The sequence below is a fragment of the Arvicanthis niloticus genome, chromosome 24, assembly GCF_011762505.2.
Source record: "Arvicanthis niloticus isolate mArvNil1 chromosome 24, mArvNil1.pat.X, whole genome shotgun sequence".
In the NCBI taxonomy this organism is placed as follows: Eukaryota; Metazoa; Chordata; class Mammalia; order Rodentia; family Muridae; genus Arvicanthis; species Arvicanthis niloticus.
The window spans coordinates 33,600,059-33,626,582 of NC_133432.1; the positions used below are offsets into that span (position 1 = coordinate 33,600,059).

At 50.6% G+C, this 26,524-nt stretch overlaps 1 protein-coding gene and 1 long non-coding RNA gene across 11 annotated transcripts in view; one reads left to right on the top strand and one right to left on the bottom strand.

Annotated features, from left to right (window-relative positions):
- Positions 1–18,355, bottom strand: part of Tnrc18 (trinucleotide repeat containing 18) — a 94,580-nt gene extending 76,225 nt beyond the window's left edge. For 4 of the 8 annotated variants that reach the window (XM_076923560.1, XM_076923555.1, XM_076923557.1 and 1 more), the window contains exons 1-2: positions 17,986–18,352; positions 15,699–16,129 (exon numbers count right to left, since the gene is read on the bottom strand). In XM_076923560.1, the coding sequence (XP_076779675.1) occupies positions 15,699–15,885 (187 nt within the window). In that variant the 5' untranslated portion in view covers positions 15,886–16,129; positions 17,986–18,352. Of the gene's footprint in view, positions 1–15,698; positions 16,130–16,730; positions 16,751–17,985 lie in introns of those variants that run through there. The other 4 variants (XM_076923558.1, XM_076923556.1, XM_076923554.1 and 1 more) reach the window with 3 other exon arrangements.
- Positions 18,356–18,450: 95 nt separating this feature from the next.
- Positions 18,451–24,857, top strand: LOC143438062 (uncharacterized). 3 transcript variants are annotated; one of them, XR_013107151.1, is made up of 3 exons: positions 18,451–18,944; positions 19,165–22,828; positions 23,378–24,857. It is a non-coding gene; the product is annotated as an uncharacterized LOC143438062 (long non-coding RNA). The 3 variants fall into 3 exon arrangements; XR_013107152.1 differs by having other exon boundaries at positions 18,451–18,651; XR_013107150.1 differs by having other exon boundaries at positions 18,451–22,828.
- Positions 24,858–26,524: the final 1,667 nt, after the last annotated feature.

Genomic DNA, 26,524 nt, shown 5'->3' on the forward strand with positions numbered 1-26,524 from the left:
GTAGATAAGTGGGTAAACAAAATGTGGTATGCCTATGCAGTGGAATATTATTCTACCTGGAAAAAGGAAAGCATGATACTCATTCAAACTAAAGGGCAAATACTTCCTGATGATCATGTTGATAAGGAATCTAGAACTATCAATACAATCAAAGAAGAAGCTGAAGGGTAGGTGCCAGGGACTGGGGGAGGGGAGAGAGGAAGAAGTCAGGGGCAAAGACTGGCTGTACAGTATGAATGCACTGAAGTATGCAGTTAGAAATGAAAATAGGAGCCGAGCAGTGGTGGCGCACGCCTTTAATCCCAGCACTTGGGAGGCAGAGGCAGGCAGATCTCTGAGTTCAAGGCCAGCCTGTCTCAAAAAAAAAAAAAAAAAAAAAAAGGAAAGAAAAGAAAAGAAAATAGGGCTGGAGAGATGGCTCAGCAGTTGACGGTGTTGACTGTTCTTCCAGAGGATCAGGGTTCAAATCCCCACACTCACAAAACAGTTCACAACCATCTGTAACTCCAAGATATGACACTCTCACATAGAAATACAGGCTGGAAAAACAGCAATGCACATAAAATGAGGATAAATTTTTAAAAAAATAAATAAAATAGGGAAGGAAGGAGAGAAGGAAAGAAGAGTAAACACAAGCCTGTTACCCCAGCGCCTGGGAAGCTGAAGCAGAAGGATCTCAAGTTCAAAGTCAGCCTAGGCTACTTATCAGAATAAAAGCAGAGCTGAGGAGTCTGACTGTGGGGCACATGCAGCTCCCTGTGAGGAGACCATGGGTACAGGAATGAGCACAAACGGGGTCAAACATGTGACCAAAGATTACTCTGAACAGAATTCTGGAATGTTTTATTCTTTGACTAATTCCCATGAACTCTCTCACGAAAAGCAGGGCAAGTAAATTAATAAAAGTCGACTCCGGGGTGTGAGATGGTTCAGTGGGTAAAAGCGCTTTGCGGAGCAAGTATGAAGACCAGAGTTCAAGCCATTGACAATCCAACATTGAAAAGAGAGAACTGATTCCCAACGGCTGTCCTCCAAGTGTAGCTCGGGCTCTCTCCCGCCTTCCCTCTCTCCCTCCCTCTCTTCCCCACAAACATACAGACACATAATACAAATTTTTTTTTTTTTTTTTTTTTTGGTTTTTTGAGACAGGGTTTCTCTTTGTAGCCCTGGCTGTCCTGGAACTCTGTAGACCAGGCTGGCCTCGAACTCAGAAATCTGCCTGCCTCTGCCTCCCAAGTGCTGGGATTAAAGGTGTGTGCCACCACGCCCAGCAATACAAATTTTTAAGTAAACGAAAGTCAGCTGATGAGATGGCTCAGTGGGTAAAGGGCTTGCTGCCAAGTCTGACAACCTGAGTTCAATCCCAGGGACCCACGTGGTGGAAGGAAAGAACTACTTCCTGCAAACTGTCCTCCGACCTCCTCGGGTGCATCTTGGCACATATCCACCAGTGTGCACAACTGGAACACACACATACACACATACACACATACACACATACACACACACACACACACACACACATGTAAATAAATAAAAAGTAATTTTTTTTTTAAAGTGACTCTAAGCCGGGTGGTGGTGGCGCATGCCTTTAATCCCGGCACTTGGGAGGCAGAGGCAGGCAGATTTCTGAGTTCGAGGCCAGCCTGGTCTACAAAGTGAGTTCCAGGGCAGCCAGGGCTACACAGAGAAACCCTGTCTCGAAAAACAAAACAAACAAACAAACAAAAGTGACTCTAGTAATTTTTAAAAAAAAAGTCCCCTCTTGCCCCCTCCCCCACCCACTCCCCAGCTTCCTAGCAAACAGCTAAAGCCTGGCTTCTGGATGTTTCACTTACTAGCTGTGTGACCTTAGACAACCCAACCTCTCTCTGTGCCTTCCCAGTCCCATAATATAATTGAGGGCCTAAGAAGGCCCCTGTAGCTCTCCATCCCTCTGACACTCACCAGGTGACAGACTGAGCAGCTGGGCAGCCAGTGTGGAACCGCAGTACTCTCAGCACTAAGTACTCTCTGGGTGCAGCGGTTGAGGACCTATGGCTGCCTCCTCCCCTGGGATCCAGTGTAGACAGCTGAGGTAGGTGAAGGGAGGGAGCTGAGGCAAAAGCCAGCCTTTAAAAACCAGACCCACACCCAGGAGGAAGGCCTAAAGGCTAGTCTCAGGATGATAAAGCCCATCCCAACCTAGCCTCCCCTCTCCACCTGCCCCTCCAGCTCAATCCAATAACCTCAAACTATACCCAGCCCTCTCATCTCGTCTCCCCATCTACCTAGGATGCTTCGACCCCCAGAGCATCTTTTAGAAGAGATCCCCACCGTTCCTAGAACGAGTGATCAGCAGGATACCTCCTGACCAAATACAAGCCCTCCACTTCACAGAACCAGGCACCAGGGGCTTTGTCTTGCCCCCAGCAGACACCTTACCCCAAATTTAAGATTTAAATTTAAAAAGAATACTAAAGGCTCCCAGAGTCAGGGTAAAGACCAGCTTAGCCAGTGACATGCAAATAAACCCACTTAGCCTGGGCCCTCAGGGCTCCAGACAGGTCACAACCAGCAGGCAATTACAGGGGGACTTCCTTCTGTTAAGAATTTATCCCCTAAGGACCACTCCAGCCTTGGGAGTGGAGGAGTTAGTGATGGAGGGACTTCCAGGGACCACGTGGACAAAGGAAAATGTCCAGAATGCGCATAAACCAACCAGAAATGAGATAGAAGCTGACCCTTGACACCTAAAGCCACAATACAACTTTAGAGTTAAGAATGTTTTCTACTGGGGCTGTTAAGACCAGTGACTTGGTTCAATTCCCAACACCTACAAGGCAGCTCCCATTGGTCTGTAACGTCAAGACCTGACACCCTCAACACAGACAGACGTGCAGGCAAATCACCAATGTACACAAAATAAAAACAAATAAATTATTTTAAAGAATTCCTTCAGCCGGGCAGTGATGGCGCACACCTTTAATCCCAGCACTTGGGAGGCAGAGGCAGGCGGATTTCTGAGTTCGAGGCCAGCCTGGTCTACAGAGTGAGTTCCAGGACAGCCAGGACTACACAGAGAAACCCTGTCTTGAAAAGCCAAAAAAAAAAAAAAATTCCTTCTGAGTTGACAAGATGACTCAGTACATAAGGGGGTGTGCTGCCAAGCCTGACGATCTGAGTTTGATCCCTGGAACCCATGTGATGGAGGGAGAGAAGCAAATGCTCACACCTCAAGTTGTCCTCTGACCTCAATGTGTGTGCACCATATGCACTCCAGTGTGTGCATGTTCACACACACACACACAAAAATGCTCACTCGCTCTCTCTCACTCAAACGCACAAATTTCTTGCTAGCCCACTCTTACACACACACCACACACATACAAACTCTCACACACATGCACATATAGATACACACATACACAAACTCTCACACACATATATGTGTGTGCATACACACATACTCTCTCAAATGCATGAAGTTCTTGCCTGCCCACCCTTACACATACACACCATACACATAAAAACTGTCACACAAATACACACACACACACACACATATACACACATGCAAACTCACACATACTCTCTCAAAACACATGAATTTCTTGCTTGCCCACTTTCACACACACACATACATGCATGCCCACACACAAACACACATACTAACAGAGCTGGGCTTTGGCTCAGTGGCAGACTGCAGATTTAGCAGCATACGTGGAGCCCTGAGTTCTATCCCTAGCACCAAAACAAAGCAAAAAAACAAACAAACAAACAAAAAAAAAAAAAAACCACGCGCACACACACACACACAACCCCTCCCCACACACACACAAAAACAAACCTAGCCAGGTGTGGTGGCTCTGCCCTTAACAGCTGAGACAAGAGGATTCAAGGAATTGGAAGCCAGTGTGCACTGAGAGATCCTGTGTCAAACCAAACAGACGAGACAATCAAAATAGAATATTTCTGGTCTCTCCAATCTAGAGGCCCTGCTATCTCTAAAACTCAAGGGGCAGGGAGGTGCTCAGAGCACAGCTGATTTGGATGGGGGGGTTTGTTTTGTCTGCAGTGCTCCAATGGGATAAGGCATCTTGCAAGCCAAGCAAACTGTCTGCTCTACCTGGGGAGCTGTTTTCACCAGGGAAGAATTTAGTCTCCCACAAGCCCTTTGCTGACAGAGATGAAGATATAAAAGGCTGGAATTCCTGGGGGGTGGAGGGGCCCACTTCCCTAATCCCAGCTCTGCCCCCCAGGCTGAGGTAAGGTTCCAGATGGAGGAAGACCAAGGTCAGCCTCACCTACAGAAGCTAAACATTAAGCCTAGGACACAAAGAGACCATATCTCAAACAGTAACAATAGTCAGTTTAAATTAGTGAACTAACTTAAAAGAATGGGACTTGTCCAGGCTGGGTTTAGGCGGAGGGCAAAACCAGGCAGAAACCGGAGCACTTAAGCAGCTACGGTCCTCTCACACAAGGCCAAAAAGAAAAGTATCAAAACCAGGCACCAGATATGGCTGGCCCTGCGGGTCCAGACACTTGGTGGGAGAAGGCTGAGGCAGGGGGGTAGACCTCAAGGACAGCCACATAACAACAGCTGTCTCAAAAAAAATAAAAAAAAAAAAAAAATCAGGGAGGGAAATACCTTTATACAGAGATAAAAGCTCTCAATGTCTAACCCTCCCTTAACCTGAAGCTAAACTGGAGGCCAGCAAGCCCCAGCAATCCTCCTGTCTCCACGCCCCAAAGCACTCAACTACTGGAGACAGACACAGTGCTGCCCTGCTTTTTTTTTTTTTTTTTTGGGGGGGGGGGGAGCCCAAACTTGGGTCCTCATGCTTAAGTACCAATGGCTCTTCACAGACACATTCTCACATAGCTCAGGCTATCCTCAAACTTATTCCAGACCCAAGGTTAGCCTTGGATTCTTTCCTGATCTTCCCGCTTCTACCTCCCAAGCACTGGATTGGTTAGTATCCCTCTCTTTCTTAAAATACAGAAGGTAAGAAAAGACTAGTGAGCCAGAGGATGCAGACAGAAAGCCCAGGGGAAAAAGAAGAAGACTCACCAACAATACAGTCACGGCCATCCAGGTCATGGGAAGGAGCACAGCCACAAGAGAGCAGGATGCTATACTGACCGTAACAACACAGTAACAGGGCTGAAGGCGCGGCTCAGTTGGTGGGGTGCTATGCTAGCACCCTAACGTTCAGACCAAGTTCCATCCCCAGCACCAGCTACGGTGGTGTACACCCACAATCACAATGCTCTCTAGAGAGAGCTGGGAAGATTAAAAGTTGAAAGTCGTCCTCACCCACATATTGGGTTAAGGCCAGCCTGGGCTACATTACACCATACACACACACATTCTTTATATATACTCTATATATGAATGACAGCCAACTTAAAAAACTATAGTATAGGGTTAAAGGGTTATAAGATTCTATTGAAGACATCTAGAAAGATTGTGGATAATTAGGTGTGGGCTGGTGAGATGGCTCAGTGGGTAAGGGTGATTGCAGCTAAACATGACAACCTAGTTGGAACTACTCCCAAAAGTTGTCCTCTGAAATACATACATACATACATACAGAGAGAGAGAGAGAGAGAGAGAGAGAGAGACCAAAAAAATAAATAAGTAAAAATAAAACAAACAGTAAAGCAGGATCTGGTGGTGTAGGCCTTTGACCCAAGCACTCAGGAGGCAGACCCAGGTGGATCTCTGTGAGGCTGAGGGTAGCCTGGTCTACCATCATGAGTTCTAGCTATGTATCAAGGCCCTGTCTCAGGGGGAAAACTCAGGGGGAAAAAAAGAGAAAGGGGAAAAAAAGGATACAAAAAATATGTTTATTGGAGCAAGGGCCTCAAGATATGTCACTACTACTTGTACAAAGAAAGAATGGTAGACAGGAAATGATCAAATATGAATAAAAATAGAAACTCAAAAACAATTTCAGACTGGAAAGATTGAATCCTGAGATTGACAGGCACCCAGCACAGCAAACACAAAAGGAGGCCACCCCTGACACTCCTGCACAGAATCTGCAGACAGCCAGGATGGCGAGAAAATCCCTAATCGCAGCTCCAGCTTTCTTTGAGCCAGGCAACACTCTAGGTGCTTCTGCACCTAGACGCAGTTACCCTTCACACAGTCATGAAAAGCTACTATTAACCAGCCATTTTGGCAGAGAGAAAACGGAGGGTCAGTTAGGCAAAATGTTCAACCCACACAGCTAGGAAGAGGCCAAGCCGTCCCCTGGGTCCCCATAGCCTTGTCTGTCACTATTGTGATGCTCAAACAGATGCCAATCAAGGGGTTGGGGGCACAGAGGACAGACACTTTGCATATGGTGATCAAGATTCAAAGTGATTAGTCCATGTCTTTAACCCCAGCACTCTGTGAGTTCAAAGCTAGCCTGGTCTACATGTGAATTCCAGGGCTTCAGAGTGAGACTCTGAGGGTCTGTAAACAGTTAGGAGGGCTGGTGTGTCGTTTTCTTCAGTGATGGCCACTGGTTATGTTGTTCATGCTCCAAGAAGTGACCTGCCACCCAAGCTCAAGAAAGAGACGCTAGTCAAGCAGCCTTTAATCCCAAGCACTTGGGAGGCAGAGGCAGGCGGATTTCTGAGTTCAAGGCCAGCCTGGTCTACAGAGTGAGTTCCTGGACAGCCAGGGCTACACAGAGAAACTGTCTCAAAAAAAAAAAAAAGAAAAAAATAAAAAAAAAAAGAAAAAAGAAAAAAGAAAAAAAAAAAGAAAAGAAAGAAAATATAATACATTGAATGTGTCATTCACAAAACAGCCATGAAACTGAGAGGAAGATAAATTTCAAAAGGCAGCCAGCAGATGAGAGGGTACTGAGAGATAAAATGGCTACAATTCATTCTGTACATGAATGACACTGTCCATGCATACAAATAAGTGCGCCATCACTCACAAGCTGAACAGGTAATAATACTAAGTAGTACTGGTTTAGTACCCCAGCCCCAGCAGGGGCAGAGGTAGGCACAGCATCACAGCCTTCAGAAGAAGGCAAAGGAACACTGGAACCACTAACCACTAACATGACCAGGCAGAACAAAGGCATGTTCCAGACAGACACACTTGGCCTCAGATCTGCCCTCTACACAGCTTTCCTCAGAAGACTACCGCTGAACATGTTCCCCAGAAACACGGACAGAACCCCGGAGACAGGAAGGAACCAGATCCAAGGAACAGAGTAACTGGCAACCAGGTGAAGGAAGATGAAATAATCTAGAGCAGGATCTTCAAGAAGACAAGGGTGGCCTGGGTGGTAGATATTCCCAAATATAAACTGTATCCACAGAATGGAAGGCAGAGATTCTAAAACACAGAGCGAACCAAAATAATAAATAAATAAATAAAACCTGATAACTCCAAATAAATAAAACCTGATAACTCCAGAAAATATACGTTGATTTTATTACACCATTGACTCTAGGCACAAAATTTGCAAAGGCACAGAAAAAAAAAAAAAAAAAAAAAAAAAAAAAAAAAAGATTGGCTTGGCTTAAGTAAAATTGTATTCGGGACAGGGGAGCGTGCCTCTATGCCTTTAATCCCAAGGCTGAAGAGGCAGAGGGAATCTCTATGAGTTGGAGGCCAGCCTGGTCTACAGAGCAAGTTCCAGGACAGCCAGAGCTACACAGAGAAGCCCTGTTCTAAAAAAAAAAAAAAAAAAAAAAAAAAAAAAAAAAAAAAAAAAAAAACAAACAAAAAACAAAAAAAAAACAAACAAAAAAAAACAACAACAACAAAAAAACAATAACAACAACAAAAAAAAAACCTTGTATTTCATATATATCAAGAGAAGGGGATAAAACTGGGTAAGAGGTTAAAAAAACTTCAATCAGCATAATAATAAACATTCCTGAGGTTCTCACTGCATATCAGACACAGTGCTAAATGCTTTATTTGCAACATTTAATCCTCAAAAACAGCTCTCAGGGTGTCCTATTATCATACCCCATTTTATTTCCATTGCATATGTGCACTGTAGGTATTTTGCTTCTATATGCATGTGTCACAGGTTTACAGTCTCTGCAGAGGCCGGACACAGTCAGCCGTGGAACTGGGAGTCAAAATGGTGTGAGCTCTGTGTAGGTGCTGGGAATCGAACCCAGATCCTCTGCAAGAACAGCAAGAGCTCTTAATGCCCAGCCATCTCTCCAGCCCTCTGTTTTATTTTTTAATTGCTACATTTTTTTCTTTTCTTAACGTTCTTTCTTTTCTTTTTAAATGTTCTTTGTTTTTTGGTTTTTTGTTTTTGTTTTTCAATACAGGGTTTCTTTGCGTATATAGCCTTGGCTGCCCTGGAACTCATTCTATAGACCAGGCTAGTCCAGAACTCAGAGATCTACCTGCCTCTGCCTTCTGAATGCTGGGATTAAAGGCATGGACCACTACATATAGCCTTCTTTTGTTTCTTTGAAACAGAGTCTTATATGCCACAGGCTACCCTCAAACTCACTATATATCCCAGGGAGGAGGTCCTTGCCACTCAAGCCCCCATCTCCTGAGTACTAGGATTACAGACATAAGCACCACCATGACAGTTAATGTGACTAAATCAAATCCAGGGCATCAGGCTATGAGTTATATGCTTGGACCTGCTTTGGTTGCTGTTTTATTTTTGAATTTTTTGAGACAGGGTCTCATTATTTAGCCCTCGCTAACATGAAACTCTCTCAGTATATAGTCCAGGCTAGCCTCCAATTCAATAGTGATCCCTCTATCTCCCAAGTGCCGGAGCTAAAAGCATACCCTGCTGTGTATGCATACCACACGGCTGTGGCAGCACTGAAGCCTAACCATTACAAGTCTGAGGCAAACCTGAGCTCTAGTGAATTCCAACCCAGGTTGGATTACACAGGAAGACTCTAAAAAAGTCAAATAAACCAGAAACTTGAGATGAAAGCATTTTAAGTCTGGATGTGTGGGTCTGGTAGCCATACTTGTGATCCAAGCACTTGGGATGTGGAGGCAAGAGGATCAGGTATTTGGGGCTGGAGAGATGGCTCAGAGCTTACGAGCACTGCTCCTCTTCCAGAGGTCCTGAGTTCAATTCCCAGCAACCACATGGAGGCTCACAACCATCTGTAATGAGATCCGATGCCCTCTTCTGGTGTGTCTGAAGACAGCTACAGTGTGCTCACATACATAAAATAAATAAATCTTTTTTAAAAAGAGAGAAAGAGGATCAGGTATTCAAAGCTATAACATGAGCTACATAACATGAAAGTATTTTAGTCTGGCTATTATAAAAGGGGAGGTAAATAAAAAGCAATGAGGCCCTGGGGTACTTCTCAGGGGTAGTACAAGGCCCTGTGGTGGATCACCACCAGTCCCACGATAAAAATAAAAGCATAGGTTGCCCCCCCTCCTTGGTGGCTAAGGACTATGCTCCAGCCAGAGAGAGTTAGAAGGAAATTCCAAAGCCCTGGGAGAGGTGTGGATGGGCCTGAAGGACTGTGAGTCACCCGCTAATGACGTCCATAATTACAGCAATCACTTTTTCAGAGGGCTGGGCCTGGGTCAGGCACCTGGCCTGAGCCTGCCTCATCAAACGTCACAAGGCAAGGAGGCTTTCTGTATTAATTGGTCCACTTTGTAGATGGTAAAATTGAGACTCACAGACTTATCAAAGGCAGAAAATCAAGACTTTAATCTCAGGCCTAGGCAGGTATGATAGGTCACAGGGCAAGCTGATGATTTAAGCTCAGTCCTCTGGACCCAGATGGTAGAAGAGAACTGATTTACGTAAACTGTCCTCTTGAACATACACTGGGACACATATAAACAAGCATATGCACACGTGCACACACACAAGTAAGTACATTCACACACACATGCACAGTAAGTGTCAAAAAGAAAAGAAAAAAAAAAAAAAAAGACGAAGAAAATTCCAGATGGTGATAGGTTATGAATGCCTTTGATCCCTGCACTCAGGAAGCAGAGACAGGCAGATCCCTGTGAGTTTGAGGTCACCATAGTCTACAGAGCAAGTTCCAGGAAAAACAAACAAACAAACAAAGTCATAAAAATAAATAACCCTCAGCCCTAGAACAGCCAGCCTCCAGATAAAATAGTATCTTATCAAAGGATTCCAGGTTCAGAACTCCTGAGAAATGTGTAAAATTATTAGAAAGGGTATGTGAGCCCTAGACCCTCACTGGGGGATTCTAGGCAGGGGCTCTACCACTGAGCCACACCCCAGCCCCTCACTGGGGGATTCTAGGCAGGGGCTCTACCACTGAGCCACACCCCAGCCCCTCACTGGGGGATTCTAGGCAGGGGCTCTACCACTGAGCCACACCCCAGCCCCTCACTGGGGGATTCTAGGCAGGGGCTCTACCACCGAGCCACACCTCCAACTGACCCTAGGCAGAAGCTCTACCACTGAGCTGCACCTCAAGAGTCCTACTTTTTGTCTTGAGTCAGCATCTCAGTATGTGATGGCTTTTACTTCCACCAAAGATAGATGTGATGCTTCTCTGGGCAACAGGGATGCCAAAAAACCTCTGGCCTTCCTGGGCTGGGGATCTGACTCAGTGGCATGTGCATATGGCACTGGGTTTCACTGCCAACAATACAAAAATAAATAAATAAATAAATAAATAAATAAATAGGCAGACACAGACAGACAGACAGACAGACAGACAGACCCTGGGGGAGACTCAACTCCAGATAGTGGGTTTTTCTTTTGTCTTTTGTTATTGGGTTTTGTTTGTTTGTTTGTTTGTTTGTTTTTGACACAGTATCTTACAAATCCTAGGCTGGCCTCAACCTATCTTCACCAAGGAGAGCCATGGTTACAGGTATATGCTCCCTACCCAGGGCTGGGGACCAAGCCTTGGGTTTCACACACGGTTAGTAAATATTCTACCAAGTGAAGCTAAAGTCCTGGCCCCTTTAGTTGTGACTGGAATGCTTGCAGAGATGGTCTAGAATCTAGACTGAAGACCACATCATAGGGTGAAAGCAAAATCATCATCCTGGAGGGCAGCTGATCTCCCAAAAGGATTCAAGACCATCCCTAACCAGCCACAACCAAATCAGATGGCTCACTTATAGACCCATACACACCCTCACACACACATACACACTCACTCACACACACACACACACCTCCTTCTACCATGTGGATCCCAGGGAGCAAACTCAGGTCCTCAGTTTACTGAAAAGCTCCTTTACCCACTGAGCCATCTTGTGTGCGTGTGCACTTGCACACGTGTGCACACACATACACTTCCCCTTGTACGCTTATTTTGGAAGAATTTCAATTTTAAAGAAGTTCAAAATAGTTACAAGGAACTACCATCACCTTCATGGGCTCTCATCACACCTCTTAGTTTGTTATCTGACATTACATTACCTCCTGTCTCCCGGGAACATGCCTGGACACCTATATTGAAAGTATTCTTTTTTTCCACTTGCAGACAGTGGCAGCCATGGCATCCCCCGCCCCTAAGTACTTCAGTGTCCTTATTCCCAGAAAATAAGAACAGCATTTAAACAACCTAGGCAGTGACTGGTGTCTGGGGCTACTGTATTGACTCATGGCTATGAACTGATCTACGACTCATATTTCAGTTTTTCCCTTAAACCAAGACCCAATCTAGGCTACACACTGCCTGTAGCCATGGTCAGTTTTTCCGTGGTCTCTTAAAACAGTGACAGCTCCCTGCCTACCTTCGCCTTACATACCAACTGACACTTTTTTTTTTTTTAAGAGTCCAGGCCAGATTTGTAAAATGGCTGTTTAAAATTCCAAGACTTCATTGCTGGTCTTCAGGGACTGAGTAAGAAATGCCCCACCCCACACATTCTATCTCCCACCGGGCCTACAGATCCAGGGCTCTCAAACCTCCCATACCTCACCCAGCTCTGTTTCTGCATTCTGTCAACTTTCTGCTCTTCAGACACACAAAAGAGTTCACTCTGGGGATGGCTGAGGTCAAGCCCTCTGACCTGGCCCTTCACCCCAAGGACCAGACCAGACCCGGGGCGTTTTATTTCCTACATGGCCTGTGTCCCTGTGATTTGTGTGTTTATTGCCTGGCTCCCACACTAGAAAGTGAGCCCCAAGGAGGCGCAAAGCCCTCCTTCTGTTTGGTTCTCTGCCACAGTTCCAGGGCCCAGTGCGGTACCCGGTAAGCAGGAAGGCTTCTGAAAGTCATTTGCCAAGCAAATGAACGATTAGTTGAAAGAAGGAAAAGCCAGGCTTAGGCTAGTGAAACCCCAAAAGGCGCCGCCAAGATGAGCCAGAGGGTAAAGTGACCTGTGGCCACACCTGAGTCCGATCCCAGGACCTCCACTGGGCAGGAGAGAACCAACTCCAGCAAGTTGTCCCCAGACCTCTGCAGCCCAGTGTGTACACGATGCAGTCTGGTGTGCACACACACACACACATACATACACACATTTAAAATGTAATTTAAAAAACATAAAACAAGCAGGAGGCGACCACTTTTAAGAACCAGAGAACCTAAGACTCTAGGTTCTAGAATCTTCCCCATGCCCTTCTTTCCTTTTCTGCCTTCTGACCAAAGGGAGGGTTCAAGAAGAAAAAACAAAACAAACAACCTTATCTTCCCATCTCTGGTCTCCAGCAGCCAGTTCTAACTGATTAATCTTTCTAAATCAATCCCAGCAGGCTGACAGGGTGGATTCCAGAGTGGGGAGCCCACGGCTGGTTGCCTATTGTCCAAGGGCCAGGTCAAAGCACAGCACCTCCTGTGTCCACATCCCTGAGTCCCACCCCTCATTCAGTCCAGGGTGTGGGTTCAGAGAACACAAGCACCCAGGTAGAAGATTTCGCTAACAGCACTTTAACTGACAGACGGATCCGTTCCAGGCCCCCCAACTCCAGCAATTAAGAGTCTAAACCCACTGGTCAGTCTCACTGACAAGCTGTGAATATTCACTGTGCAAACTACAGCAGGACTTATAACAAGGGAAAAGAAAGAAACCGCCACCCCTGCTTCAATCCGACTGGTGTATGTGGTGTAAGGTGTATGTGTGGTGCATATGTATTATGGTGTGTTCGTGTGGTATGTGGTGTGGTGTGCATGTATGTATATTTGTGTGTGTGTGTGTGTGTGTGTGTGTGTGTATTTTCAAGGAACAGTATCTATGTATGTAGCATAGGCTGGCTGGCCCCAATTACCCCTGTTCCCTCTATCTCTGCCTCTCTTGAGTGTTGAGTAGGTGTAAGCCTCCATACTGACGCCCCATTTGTTTTTTATTATTATTTTTAATTTCACCTGAAGAAGGGGCTGGAGCCCTCAGCCAAACCCACATCAGAGTAGAAAGCTTTGCCTACACCGGACTCTCACCAAACAGCCCTGCTCCCCCGGGGTTACCAGGTCAAGCTTCCCCTGCCTAGTGAACTTTTACATGGGGCTTCTGCACCCCAGCAACCATGGGCGCATCCTCCAACGGGAACCAACCCAGAGGTAACAAAAACCCTCTTCCCTCTAGGCTGAGTGATCCTAACAAATTGCTCAGTTTCTCTGACATTTTATACAAAAGTAAACAAATAAAGACCGGTCTGATAAGGCTGGCAAGATCTAAGGGGCTGGCAGCCAGAAAAAAAAGCACAGGGTGGTGCCCTGTGCAAAGATCTAGCACCTGCACCCCCTGCAAAGAAAGCGAGGTGGGGGAGGGGTGTCTGGAGTCTCCATCCCCGCCAGTTCCGCTGGTTTGAATGGGGTGCAGTCCCGTATCGTGGTTAACGAGATTAAGTACGGCTTCAGCTCTGGGCCTTGACCTGGGGTCCAGTCTATCTGCCCCATCTGGAGGTGGAGACAGATGGGACCAGTGGGAAGTAATAGAGCTGAGAGGGCCCCCACTCTTCCCTCTCTGGTAAGCAGGCCCTCAAGGGGACTGCAGTGACTTTCCTCCAATTTCCTCCAGGCCCTCAAGCTACCCTGTACATAAGTCGCACAGCTCCAAGTAGAGAAGGCATGACACAGGATTCCAAGGCTGCTTCCAGCTGGACTTCCTAGTTTACGCCTCCGTCACCTCATCCACTAGATGAGGGGTTAGGCATGGAAGGCAGTCTGACTATGCTACACCAACCAGGGCTGGAAATTGCTGTGCACTTTAGAACCACGGCGGCAAGGAATGGCTATCGGCGCTGCTCTCAGCCAAGCCTGGGCCAGATCCCAGGCAGACCTGGTGCAGGCGACAAGCTGAGATTCAGCCAGCCAGGAACACCCTGAGGTCAGATTCCCAGGCCACAAGAGGAGCCCCTGCTGCCACTTCCAGCTAAACCAACTAACCCCAAAAGTCCGCAAATGCACATACCCATAAACCTCCAAAAGCCCTTCTCAAACGGGGTTGACCCAAACGGCCTTTGTATCTCAAAGCTGTCCCCAATTCCTGCCTTGGGAATGGTCCGATGCCCCACCTGGGTCTCAAGGCATCATTCCTGTATGAATCTCGTCTTGTCACCACCCCCAAGCCCTGAGCGGACGCGCCTCTAGTTCTCAAGGGGCACACACACAACGGGGGAGATGACCCGGGTCCCCGCGCCCCCGCCGGCGGGGATCTCTGCTCGCCCCTCCCCCGCCAGGCGCTTCACAAAGGCCCTTTGTCCCGCTGAGTCCCAGACTCCCAATTCTAGAAAAGTTCCAGGAGAAAAAATATCAAAGGCAGAGGCTAATTCGGCAAGCCGTGGTCACCCTGGCGGACAGGGGGAGATACTGAAGTGGTGGCTCTGAGCCCCCAGGGTGTCCAAGTCTTGTTCCAAAGGACAGGACGAGCGGGTTCCTGGGTAAATCGACTAGGTTTTCTTTCTTTCTTTCTTTCTTTCTTTCTTTCTTTCTTTCTTTCTTTCTTAAAGGAAGAGCTGGAGTGTTCTCCTTAAGCCAAGCTCACAAGCGAGGAGCAGCCAGTGAGGAGAGACCGGCTTAAGGAGTCGCCACCAGGCAGGTCTGCAGGTCCCAGGCTCCCTCTCTTCCGGCACACACTGACCAAGACTTGGCTCAGCCTTGCCTGTCTCTCTGCTCCTTCCCTGTGCAGCCCAGGGAACGGCAAGGAACTGGGCCTTCTCAGCCACCGCGGGGTACCCCCTGAAGCCCGGGCTCTGCCAGAGTGGCGGCTGGGTTACACCGACCTATATCTTCCCCAGATACACAGGGTCCCTAAGATCTTAAGGGTTCACCACAGATCAGGCTCCTAAAACTGGGGTCACTATTCTTCTTCATTCCCCCACACCCACCCCTGGAGCCGTGGAACCACCCGAGACGCGGCTACACGCGGGGACAGAACCCAAGACCCACCATTGCTTGCCAAGAAAAGGATCTAAGATCCATACGAGAGCGGCTGTCTCCCGGGGTGTGGAGCTGGCACGCTGTTTTCGCGCCTACATTTTTAAATTTTTTTTTTATTTTATTTTTGCAAACTCCACTTCCTCAAGAGCACTCGGACTGGGATCCCCTAAGGTGGTTTGTGACTGCAGACACTTGAGCCTCAGGAGGATTGAGACTACCTGGTACACACCAGGGACAAGTCTGTCTTCCTGGAGACCGACCTCTGCACTAGGAGCTGAGAGCCTCCTGCATGCCTTGGTGAAACGGGATAGAGATAGCCAGCTCCAGCCGCCTAGGTTTGACCTGGGCTCCCGCTCTAAGATTCCCATCGAAGCTGGAGTTTGGATGCCAGCGCAGTGCGCAACACTTACCCGGGTGCGGGTGTAGGTTGAGACCGGCCATGTATTTCCCAGGCGGCGGGGGACCTGGCAAGCCCGAAGAGGGCAAGCGTCCGGCGGTGGCCGCGCCCACGCGGTGGCTGTCCATGGCCAGGCCGGACAGCAGCGGCGGCGGGGGGCCGTGGACGGACCGCTGGGGACCGAAATCTCGGCCATCCATCCTCCGCGGGAGTGCCGCAGTCAGCCTCCCCACCCGGCCCACCGGCCTGCTTCAGTGGAACTTAAAAGTTCGGCCTCGATGTAGTCCTAGTGTCCTCGGGTGGCGGGCGCTCCGCGGCGTGCATGGCGGCGGCCAGCGGGGCTTGCACTCAACCACGGGCCCGCGGCCCGGGGCGTATGAAGCGCCCGCGGTGAGTCCCCTCCGGGCGGCTGAGCGGAGATGAGGAAGGAGGCGTACACGGTGTCTTGGTGAGGGAAGATGAGCCACGGAAGACACAGAAAAGGAAAGGGGAAAAAGGGGAGGGGAGAGAGGAAAAAAAAAAAGAAAGAAAACAAGTTTCAGAAAGTCGCCTCGCCCTTCAGGGTTGGAGAGTAGCAAACCAAGCTGGTGGCCAGAAATAAAATCGAGAGTAGCCGCCCCCTCTCCTCGAAATGCAAAGACCTATGGTCCTTCCTCCAGTAGTTCAGGGTTCCCAGGGACCTGGTTCAGGCAAGCGGGCCCCGGCTTGGTGTGTCCAAGCCCCGACTCTTGCCTACGAAGTCCTCCGTAACTGGGGAAGGCCACTCAACCAACCGCGCCCGTTCAGCTAAATCCAAACCCGGAGTACTTTATTTTTCAGGCGTCACAAGCTCCGGAGGTTTAAAACTTCGAACGCTTTTGAGTTGGTCAAAATGTGTCCATAACGCCATGCCACTATCTGATTCGCAAAGTTTAATGTTTAACCTTTTTGGGGCCCTCGTCTCCCTTCTTTTCCCTCCCGAGTTTTGGATCTTGTGAGCCGACAATAATAATAATAATAAATAATAATAATGGGGTGTTCGGTTTTGGGGCTTTTTGTTGTTTACCAAGGTCAGATACGAAGCGGGCTTATTTTTAAAGGAAGATCACCGCCCCCTCCTGCTGCCCCCGTTGGGCCATTGGGAGTCGCAGAATCTGAGTCCCCGAGACGTGGCATTCTCGCCCGAGAACTGGAAAGACTCCTTCAAAACAAGATTTGGTTTCATTTTCCAACGCCCGGGCCTGGGAATACCGATACCCGGAGGACGTGGCCTGGCGTGGAGGATTTGGGATCATCAGAGAAGAAAGGGGGCTCCAAAGATCTCGCTTCTGCCCTAGCTTTGCGACCCACACCCCCCAAAATAACCTACAAAGGAAAAAACCTTAACAGCGAGGGCCAGCGGAGGGGCGCCTCCCCAGCATCGGGTAAACCCCCCTGTAATTCCTGTTAAAGCTGTTTGTTTAAAAGATCTGTCGTTTTCCTGTTCCCGAGGGGGACAGAAGGAGGTCTCAGAGAGCCCACCCTTCCCTCGCTGACTATCCAGCAGCCCCAGGCAGCTCTAGATCCTCTGATTCCAGGAGACCCGGGGCGCGCTAACAGCCAGGGACTAAGCTACAGCCACAGGCTCCCGGGTGGCCAGCCGCCCTACGCCCAGACCCAAAAGTCCTCTTCCCCCAACTTTGCTAAGGACGCTTATTTTAATGTGGCTTTGGCTACAAACACCCCCTTCCTCTCGCCCTCCCTCGCTCTTATCAGGCTCTGGTTACCAGAATCGCGTTTACTTTTGAAAAAATCTAGGATCGTCACAGCCCGGGATACTTGTCTCAAAGGCGCCAGGAGCTTCCCGAATACACTTAAAGATAATATTCTTTAAAGGCAGTGTTTTGAGAAAGGCAGTGCCCAGGCGCCCCACTTTAAGGAAGTCGGGGTGAAGCCCTACGGAGCAGCCTTTGCCATGGCCGAGAAGCTGGCGTGGCTATCTGCGGGGTTCCACTGCGTCCTCCTCTACTTTTCCCCTCTTAAATGCAGCTAAAATGGCTGAATTCCGGCTTTTAATTAAAAACAGCCTATAATCGAAACCGTCTCGGCGTCCCCGGGCTAGCCCGCCGCCTGCCGGGAACCGAGTAGGGAACCGCCGCCCTCGGCGGTGCAGCCGACTGAGAGCTCGGGTGGGAGTCCAGGGCGCAGCGATGCGTCCTCTCCCCCAGGTCCCTGCCCTCCGCTTCCCTTCTGGGGACCCCGACAGTTTTGGGGACCTCCTCCTCTGCGGACCCGAGGGGTGCGCTGCACAAGTTCGGGGAGCATCGGGGCCCGGAGCGTACCTGGCGCGGCGGGGCTCCGGGCTCCAGGCTCCGACGGCGACTCCGGCAACCGCCGCGGTTCCTGGCGCGGCTAGGCGCCCGTACTGCCCGCCATCCCTCGGCCGCCGCTCCCCTCCGCCACCCGCAGCCGCCTCACACTTTTTGCCCGCCTTTCCTTTTTTTGGTAGAAAACCGCTCCCCGGGCCGGGCGCGCGGCGCGCCAACTCCTCCGCCCTCCCGCTGCCCCGCTCCCGCAGCCCCCGGAAAAGCCAGCTTTCCTCCCGCCGAGCTCCCCGCTTTTTAATAAAATCCAGGTAGCGCCGGTTTAAAGAATCCCAAATCTCCATATACAGCCCGGGATTGGAAAAGGTACATTACACAACCCCCCTTTCAAGTTCCTCTCGCTGGATCTAAAAAAAAAAAAAAAAAAAAAAAAAAAGCGGAGGGGGGGCCGAGGGGGGACGGGGGGGAGGGGAGCCTCGCAGGCGAAGAAACACGCATTGTTCCCGGGTGCCCGCCCCTCCCTTCGGGCCAGCCCCCGGCCGCAGCGCATTGGCCCTGCGAGCCGCCCATCACGCGCATGTAAACACCTTGGCCCTCAGCCATTCCTATAAAACCAATTACGGACCTTGGGGCTCCAGCAGTTTCCAGGCTCCCCACGGCGGGGCTGAATGATCAAAACTGGTGGTGAGAATTTTTCCGAGCCGTTTCTAGGCAGCCCTCCCCCTCACCAGCTCCAGCAGACCCCCCTCCTTTCTCCTTCTCCCCCCCCATCCCAGCCCCTCCTCCTGCGTCTGGGCTGAGTGATCAAAATAGAGGAAGATGGTTGTCGCCGCAATCCCGGGCATTGCAAAGCCTCTTGTCAGCTTCCTTCTTCGGGAGGAGGTGACAAGCTAGCCGGGAAGAGCCGGGAGCCGGCGGGCTGCTCATTGCGCCCGCGCCCGGTGCTCCCTCTCCAGGGTGCCACTCCAAAGAGCGAGGTTCAGACGCCAAAATAACTAGGCCTGCTTTTCTCTCTCTCTCTCTCTCTCTCTCTCTCTCTCTCTCTCTCTCTCTCTCTCTCTCTCTCTCTCTCTCTCTCTCTCTCTCTCTCTCTCCTTTTAAAATAAAGCAGCGATTCATTCCCTGTCCCCCTAGCAGTTGCGGTCGGGTGGGGTGGGCAGGCAGGCGACAAGGACTTTTTTTTTTCTTTTGCCTCAGCCTGCGGGTCCCCTCCCTGAAACGCGGTGTCAGAAGGCTTTACTGATTAATATTTTGGACAGGCCGCGGCGGTCGGCAGCGGTGAGTTGCATCTTATAAAAAAGGGTTCCTATAGAAACCCGGGCTGTGGGGCTCTGCGGCCGAGTGCGCACCGCGCGCCCCTCCCCAAAGCCCCTTTTGGCGTGGGCGCCCCTCCTTTCCCCTACACCCCCACCCAAGAAAAACCAGAGCAGAAAAAAGGATTAGATCGGCGGAACGCGAGCTGAATCCCTCTCGGTTCTGACATTTCAGTCCTATTACCATTTCTCCACGGGGCCTTCTGAAACCTATTAAGGTGTAATATTAAAAACCTCTTGGCTGGGGGCCTCTCTCGCCTTCCATCCGCCGCGCCCCCTCCAGGGAGGGCGAGACCGGGAAAGGGAAAAAAAAAAAAAAATCTGTTGAGCTCAGAGGAAGCAAGCCAAGCCCAAAAGTGCTTGGCTGGCCACGGCGGCCAGAGGGGGGAGGGGAGCAATCCCCCAGACTTTGTACTTTTATTTTGCTCTTTCAGCAAAAAAAAAAAAAAAAAAAAAAAAAAAAAGCTTTCGGGGTTAAGTGGCCGGGAGCCGCCGGCGGCAGGTCTACCTGGTTGGGGACCCAGGGATTGTTGTCCTCGCAGAAGGGACGGGTCCTGAAGAGTGGGGGATCCCTGCACCCTCTCCGCAAGCCCCACAGGAGACCGAGCCCAGCTAGGCATTACCTACCCTGGAAAGGAAGCTTGGAAAGGCAGAGACAGAGCCTTGCAGATCCTGCCTCGAGAGCAACCGTGGTTATAGGGTTTTAATTAAAACAAAAGAAGCCCGCTCTTTCGCCCTGCTCTGCGGACTCAGCGTTTTCCTACTGCTGCTATTTTTTTTTAAAAGAAAATCCATTTTTAAGGCAATTTTTGAGAGTTTTTTTTTAATGAGCTAGTTAGCGCTCATCCGTTCTATTTTTCTTTTCTCCAGTTTTAGAAAGGAAAAAAAAAAGAGGGAAGATTCGAGAGAGAGCTGGGGGTGTCTAATTTAATTCCAGGATAAATTTGAAGGGAAAAAAAATTCGGCCTCTTGAGAACAGTTTCAAGTTGCCCTTCCTGGAGCTTTCTGCGCTGGTTTCTAGGCTGCCCTCTTTTAGAAGCTGGAGCTCGGTGGGGGGAGGAGGGAGGAGTGAGAAGGAGAGAAAAGAACGAAAATAGCCGGAGCCGAGGGGAACTGAGTGGCGGTGTCCGCGCGCTCGGAGCTGGGCGAGCGGGTCTCAGTGGCAGCCAGGGGCGACCGGAGGCGACCGGTGCTGCCCGGGGACCGCCAGGAGCAAAGACGGAGAGAGGGGGGTTAGAGAAAGGAGGTATTGTGTCTATGTGCCTTAGGGGAGGGGGGGAGTTGATTGCAAGAAATAAAATAAATGCTGTTAAGCTGCGAGGGCTGCTGGAAACAAGAGAGAGACGGGCTGAGGGGGTGGGGGGCGCCTAGTGCCCTTGAGTCTTATCCAGAGGCCTTTGTGGGTTCCCAGTTAAACCCTCCCACGCCTCAGTCGCTCGCTTTCCCCCACCCCCAACGCCCTCCAATATTCAGAGCGCAGGCCCTGCTCGCCCCCCAACCCCCTCATCCCTCTCGGGATCTAGAATGTTTTTCTTATTTTAATACAGCTCAAGAAAAAATATGTATCTTGAGAGAGTCGGGGGTGGGGGGTGTGCAAAAGGCTTGCGGGGTTGGAAAAAAACAAAGGCCTGTTTTTATAAATGTTTAATATTTTCACCCCTGGATGCTCCAAGACGCCGTAATTGTGACGGCGGGGTATGTGTGCCATAAATCATTTAGCTGCTAATAAAAAATTATTCCAATTTGCCCCGGATTTGCCGATGGCGTTTGCATTTTTCAAGTGTGCGCCCTGTCGGCGTGGCATACCGACCCAGAGTTTCATTAGGGCTGAGGTTGGGGCGGAACATGGCCCGCTCCCCTCTGGAATGTACGGCTCCCCAGTCCCCTCTCGACCTGCCAGTCGGCCCCCAGGCCACCGGGTGCTCTGGACCTGGGGAACGGTGGACCTGGATTCCCGGCCCCCGGAAGGGGAACACTGGCTGGATCCCTCCTGCGTCTCTGGCTGTCAAGTACAGCGTGCGGTGCTCAGGCCAGTGCCCACGTCTCCGTGTCCCTCTGTCCCCCACATTTAACAGCGGTCGGGAGCCATGTTGGGGCGTGGGGACATTTCTAGAGAAGCAGAGGCTATACTACCACCACCACGTCATAGAGCCTCCAAGTCTGGGGAAATAACCTCCAAGCCGGGCTGGGCCACACTTAACTACAAAAGCCCGGTGTATTCCTCCTGAAACGGAGCTGGAGACAACCGCAGGGACCACGAGTCCAGGCGCCATCTTCCGCGGCCCATCCCCCACGCTTGTTTACCGGGTGGGATCCGTGGCCAGAAAAATTCTGTTGACGCAGTGTGTGTGTGTGTGTGTGTGTGTGTGTGAGTGTGTATGCATGTGTTGTACTGACTGGAGGGATGATCGTGGGAGATCTCCACGGTCCCAGGACACAATTCCCGGACAACCCACCCGGCTGGCCTGCCTGGTCCGGCATGGTTGTCCCCGGCCACTCCTGAGATGTATTCTTGATGAATTCTTCCAGATATCTGGTCCAGGTCTGGAAGCTCTCTGGACGAGTCCCCACGGACAAAACTCAAAGCTCTTTGTTGTAAAACCAGAGGACAGCCCAACCTTGAGTGCCGCTGCCTTCCCTGCCGTGCGCCTTTGTCCGGCTCCAGGGAACCCCGCGCTCCCCTCACTTCTGCCCCACGAAAGCTTGAACCCTCATCTTCCACAATCCGGATGTTGTTAACTGTGTGGACAGGTTTCCACCCTTGTTCCTCCATCAGGGGAACGAGGGAGGGGGTGTTAAAAAAAAAAAAAAAAAAAGCTAGTTTCCATTCCTAAGAGAGGACACCCAAGTGACCCTCTCTACCCGTTGCCCCGAACCAACTCTCCGGAACTCCAATGGAGACTAAGTGACAGGGACCCTAAGAGGAAGCCAGTTTGTGCCTCCGGCGATGCCACCGTAGAGTCTAAAGCGGGTGTTTCGGTAGATCCTAAATCCGGCTGCCCCGGAGCTCCTGGCCCGGGCGCCGCTAAAACCCGGAGACGCCATGCCGGGCCCAACCACGCTCGCAGTCTCTCGCTGCGGCTGGCCCATCAGCAGCTGAGTATCCTGAAGTTCATCCAGCCAAGGGTAGCCCAAACCCGCTAACAAAACCAAGGATGTGGTGCCAGAGACTTGCACGCCACCCCGGACCCCAGCGGGCAACTCTCAGCCCAGGGGCGGTGGCACTGGGCCACTTCGGATTTCTGCTCCTCTCGGCCCCGCCTCCGACCCTGGCCTCCTCCTCTGGCCCGGGTCGGGTCTTACATTCCACTGTCTGGCTCGAGATGCTTTTGGTGAGCAGGGAGCGGCCAGGGTCATAAATCTGCGCTCTGGCCCTCCTCCCCGAGGCAGGGCCAGGCACTCTTCTCTCCTTGGTCATGGCCTGAGGACCCCGAGACCACGCAGGGAAGCAAGCCAGGAGCTTCCCCATTCGCCAAAGAGAGGGAACTGCCTCATCCACTCAGTGCCAGCACCGGGAGTATCGGGCCTCACAGATCACCGGCAGCTGGGTAGGGGGTCTGGGCCCAGGCACTTCTTTTAGGATAGTTCGATGAGGCTGGGGCGGCTGTGACGTCATTTATGCCAAGAAGGAGGACCTCTAGACCCCGTGTTAATCTCAGGCCCTTACAAGAGATCTATTTCGGGGGAGGGAGCGTCCAAGAACTGTTTAAAGTGGTTACAGGCATGGTAGTTGGAGACAGGACCTCATAGGCTTCCCTCGCCTCCTTGCAAAGGACACCCCCGAAACGCCTCCTTTGGGTCTGCTTTTCCCGAGCCCACCACGCGCCTTGATTCTCAGAACCGAACCACCCAGAAAGCAGGCATTGGTCATCTGGCGATGGTGGCCATAGCCTGACTGTGGGGGGGGGGGGGGGGAGGGACCATCCAAGGGGTTGTATTTGCGGCTAATAACGTCTCATGCTACAAGAATTTTCTTTGCCAAAGGGTCAGGCAACAGACCATTATGCTGGTCCCTGTGAGTGCATGAGGCTCAGGGTGGGGACAGCTGCATTGAGGGCAAGCATTTACCCTCTCTTGGTTGCTTTTCTGTGTGTCAGATGCAGGGTGCAGGGATATGGAAACCTTTCTCTCATCTACGGAGTTCTTGGATTCCCAACGATGTCTCAAGAGCACTTTTAGAGGGGCTTTGGGCCTGGCGCAGAGAAATTTGAGCACTGACCCCCGTAGTAGCCAAACAGCAAGAGGCTGTAGATCCACATTCCGGGCCAAGCAGTCCCTCAAGGCCCCAACGAAGCGCCTCGGAAAAAAAAACACAAAGCTTTGCCAGTTTCATCCAAGGTTAAACTCCACCGCAAGCATTTTTCTTTTTCTTTCTTCTTCCTATTTTTTTCCCTCCCTCCCCGGAATCAGAGCGATAGCGTTACTGCAAAGAAACCGCAAATAAATCAGCTCCTCGGCAGCCTGCTTTAGAGCTGCGGTGACCTTGGGGGGAAATGTTTTCCTGCCAGACCCGTCCCAGAACTGGTGTGGGGGAGGGAGCCCAGTGTCAACCCAATTCCCCCCCCACACACACCCCTAGAGAAACAGAAGAGTGGGTGGCCAAGGACACTGGTGGGTGTATATTATGGCATGTGTGCCCCCGGTGAGGTGTTTGGAAAGAGGTCAGGGGGTTCTGTGGTTATTTAAGGGGAACAGTGTCCGGTAATGGGGCATCTGCTGCTCGAAAAGGCCTGTGTACTCCCAGATTGCGGTGCTCCCTCCGCAAACGCCATCCTAGTCCCTAGGGAATGGGGAACAAACCCCGATGGACAAACGAGGCCTCTTTGGGGACCTCTGGTCTTTGTCTGGGTGTGACCGGGTGTGTTCCGCAGCCAGTTTGTGCGGGGTGTGACTAATCGGATTTATGTGTGTGAGTGCCGGGGTGACTAATGCACGGCTTGGCAGCACGTGTGTTTGAGGAGGGGCGCTGCACCTAGGTGGGGACTCGGTGCCCCAGGAGGGGGCTGCCTGATCTCAGAAATTCCCTCCCTTCCCCCTTCCTCCTGGCTCCCAGCTTTGTTTGGGCCTCTGCGGGGCTGCCTGGCAGGCCCGCGCATGCTAGGGAACTGTGGCGCAAATTCCACAGCAGGCCTGGCGCCCAGAGGCAGCTCCTGGCCTCCCGCCTCCCTAACCCACGTGGTGCCTCCAAATCTGGGCTGGCCGCTTCCAAATCGGGGCTGTCCCACCCCCTGTAGCTGAACCCTCCCAGCCTTTTCTCTGTTGCCCCGGGAAGCCACTGCAGACGCCCAGCTCTGTGATCTGTGATACTGTCCTAAAAGAATTCATAGAGATGTCGGAGGTCACAGCCGAACACCAAGGAAGTCGCTTAGGCTGGGAGTTCCGGGTTTCTTCGGACCTTTGTTCCACTTCTAGTGCTGTAAATGGGATCCAGTCACTTACACATGGTAGTCAAGAGCTCCGTCTACCTCTAGGTCTCCGGCTCTATCTAGACCCTGGACCGTAAAGGCCTTTAAGGTGGAGGTGGCTCGGACCTATAACCGCCGAAGGTGGTTATCTGTGAATCTACCCAGGCCAGCCTAGGCTTCACGGTGAAACCTTCCTTGTTCCATGAGAAAGAAAATAAAGGGTGGGGTGGGGGGAATGGGGAAAGGGGATCACATCTGAAATGTAAATAAAATATCCAATAAAAGAAAAGGAAAATAAGTAAAAACTCTTTTTTAAAAATTTATTTTCTAGTTTTTTGTGCCGGTGTAGAGCTTATCCTCCCGAACTTGAGAGATGGTAGTTGAGAGGAACAGGAGTTCAAGGTCATCCTATGCTGTTTAACAAACGGAGGCCTGAAATTCTCCTTCCCTCAAAAAAAAAAAAAAAAAAAATCAATAAAGGGGGCCAGCAAGATGGCTCAGCAGATAAAAGCTCTCGCCACCAAGACCGACAATCTGAGGGCCATCCTAGGAATCTGGGTAGTCAAAAGAGGACAGCCTTACAGACACGCTCCGTATACACACCGTAGATGTGGGCTTTTAAAATATATTTATATAAAATAATCGGAAAAAACCGAGGAGATTCTCTCGTGGGCAGGGGTGGGCGTGGTTAGATATGTGGGTGCTGCTCTCCACAGCCTCGGACCCCAGATTGATTTGGAGGTCCAGACACCTGGATAATCACACACGCTATCTCCCAATGCCACAGCCTCTCTGTTGCTCGTAGGCTGCTGCGTCTGGCATCTTTGCCAGGCAGAGACACACTCACCAAGAAGGCCCCTAAAACCCAAGGAAGTGGGGGAAATCTAACTAAGGTCACCCTGCCAGCCAAGAAAGAGATAGGGGGAGTGGGAGGTTGACACTGACCAAATCTCCTGAGCCAGTATGCTTCCAGCGAGCTCCCTCTCTCTCCCCACCTCACTCCCCCCTCCTTTTTTTCCTTTTTATCTTTCATTAGCATGCAGTTTCTTTCAAGCAGGAAAGAAAAACATTTCCCATGGCTACAGCTTTGAAAGCTTCCCCTCCTCACCAGTGGGCGCCCACTCCCCTGTCAATCTCCCCCCATCCCTTCCCATCCACTGAAAGTCAAAAACAACCCCCACCCCAAGAAAGATCAAACCTGACAGGCACACGCCCTTCACAGCTTCCCCACTGTACACCTCTGTGTTTGCACCCCAGAGAGGAGGGAGCAGGAGGCAGGAGAACCCCACCAACACCTGTGCATATCCAGATTCAGCAGCCACAGTGCATCTCCCAAGAAACTTCTAGAACTGCTCTGGCCGGGGGAGACCCTGCCCACTTGATTATTTTTTTACCTGGAAACCTTGACTCTCCTCCAGGATGCCCCCTGCATTGCTCTATTCCCCTGATACAGCGCCCTCTTCTGGGGGGAGGGGCTCTGTTATAGGTTGAGTGCCCCACCCCCACCCCTAATTCCTGTGTGTGGAAGCAATCTCCTCAAAATTGAAAACATTCTGTCACACAGGGAAGCTGTGGGCTCTGAGACACGTAAAGTAAAGCCAACTTAAAAGGCTTACACAAGTCACAGGGAGCTTTCCCAAGGTTATACAAGCAGCAACTGTCCACCAGGCTGCTCGAAGGTCACTCCTGTATGTAACCCCTGTATTTCTGTCCAATAAACTGTTTGGTTCACCAAAATGGACTTCACTGTGGTCGGTACCTGTGTGGGTGGATGGGGGTGTGTTGTGTATGTGCAGGGGTGTAGGTGCCTGGAGTCACCTCCGCTACTGCTCTCTGCCT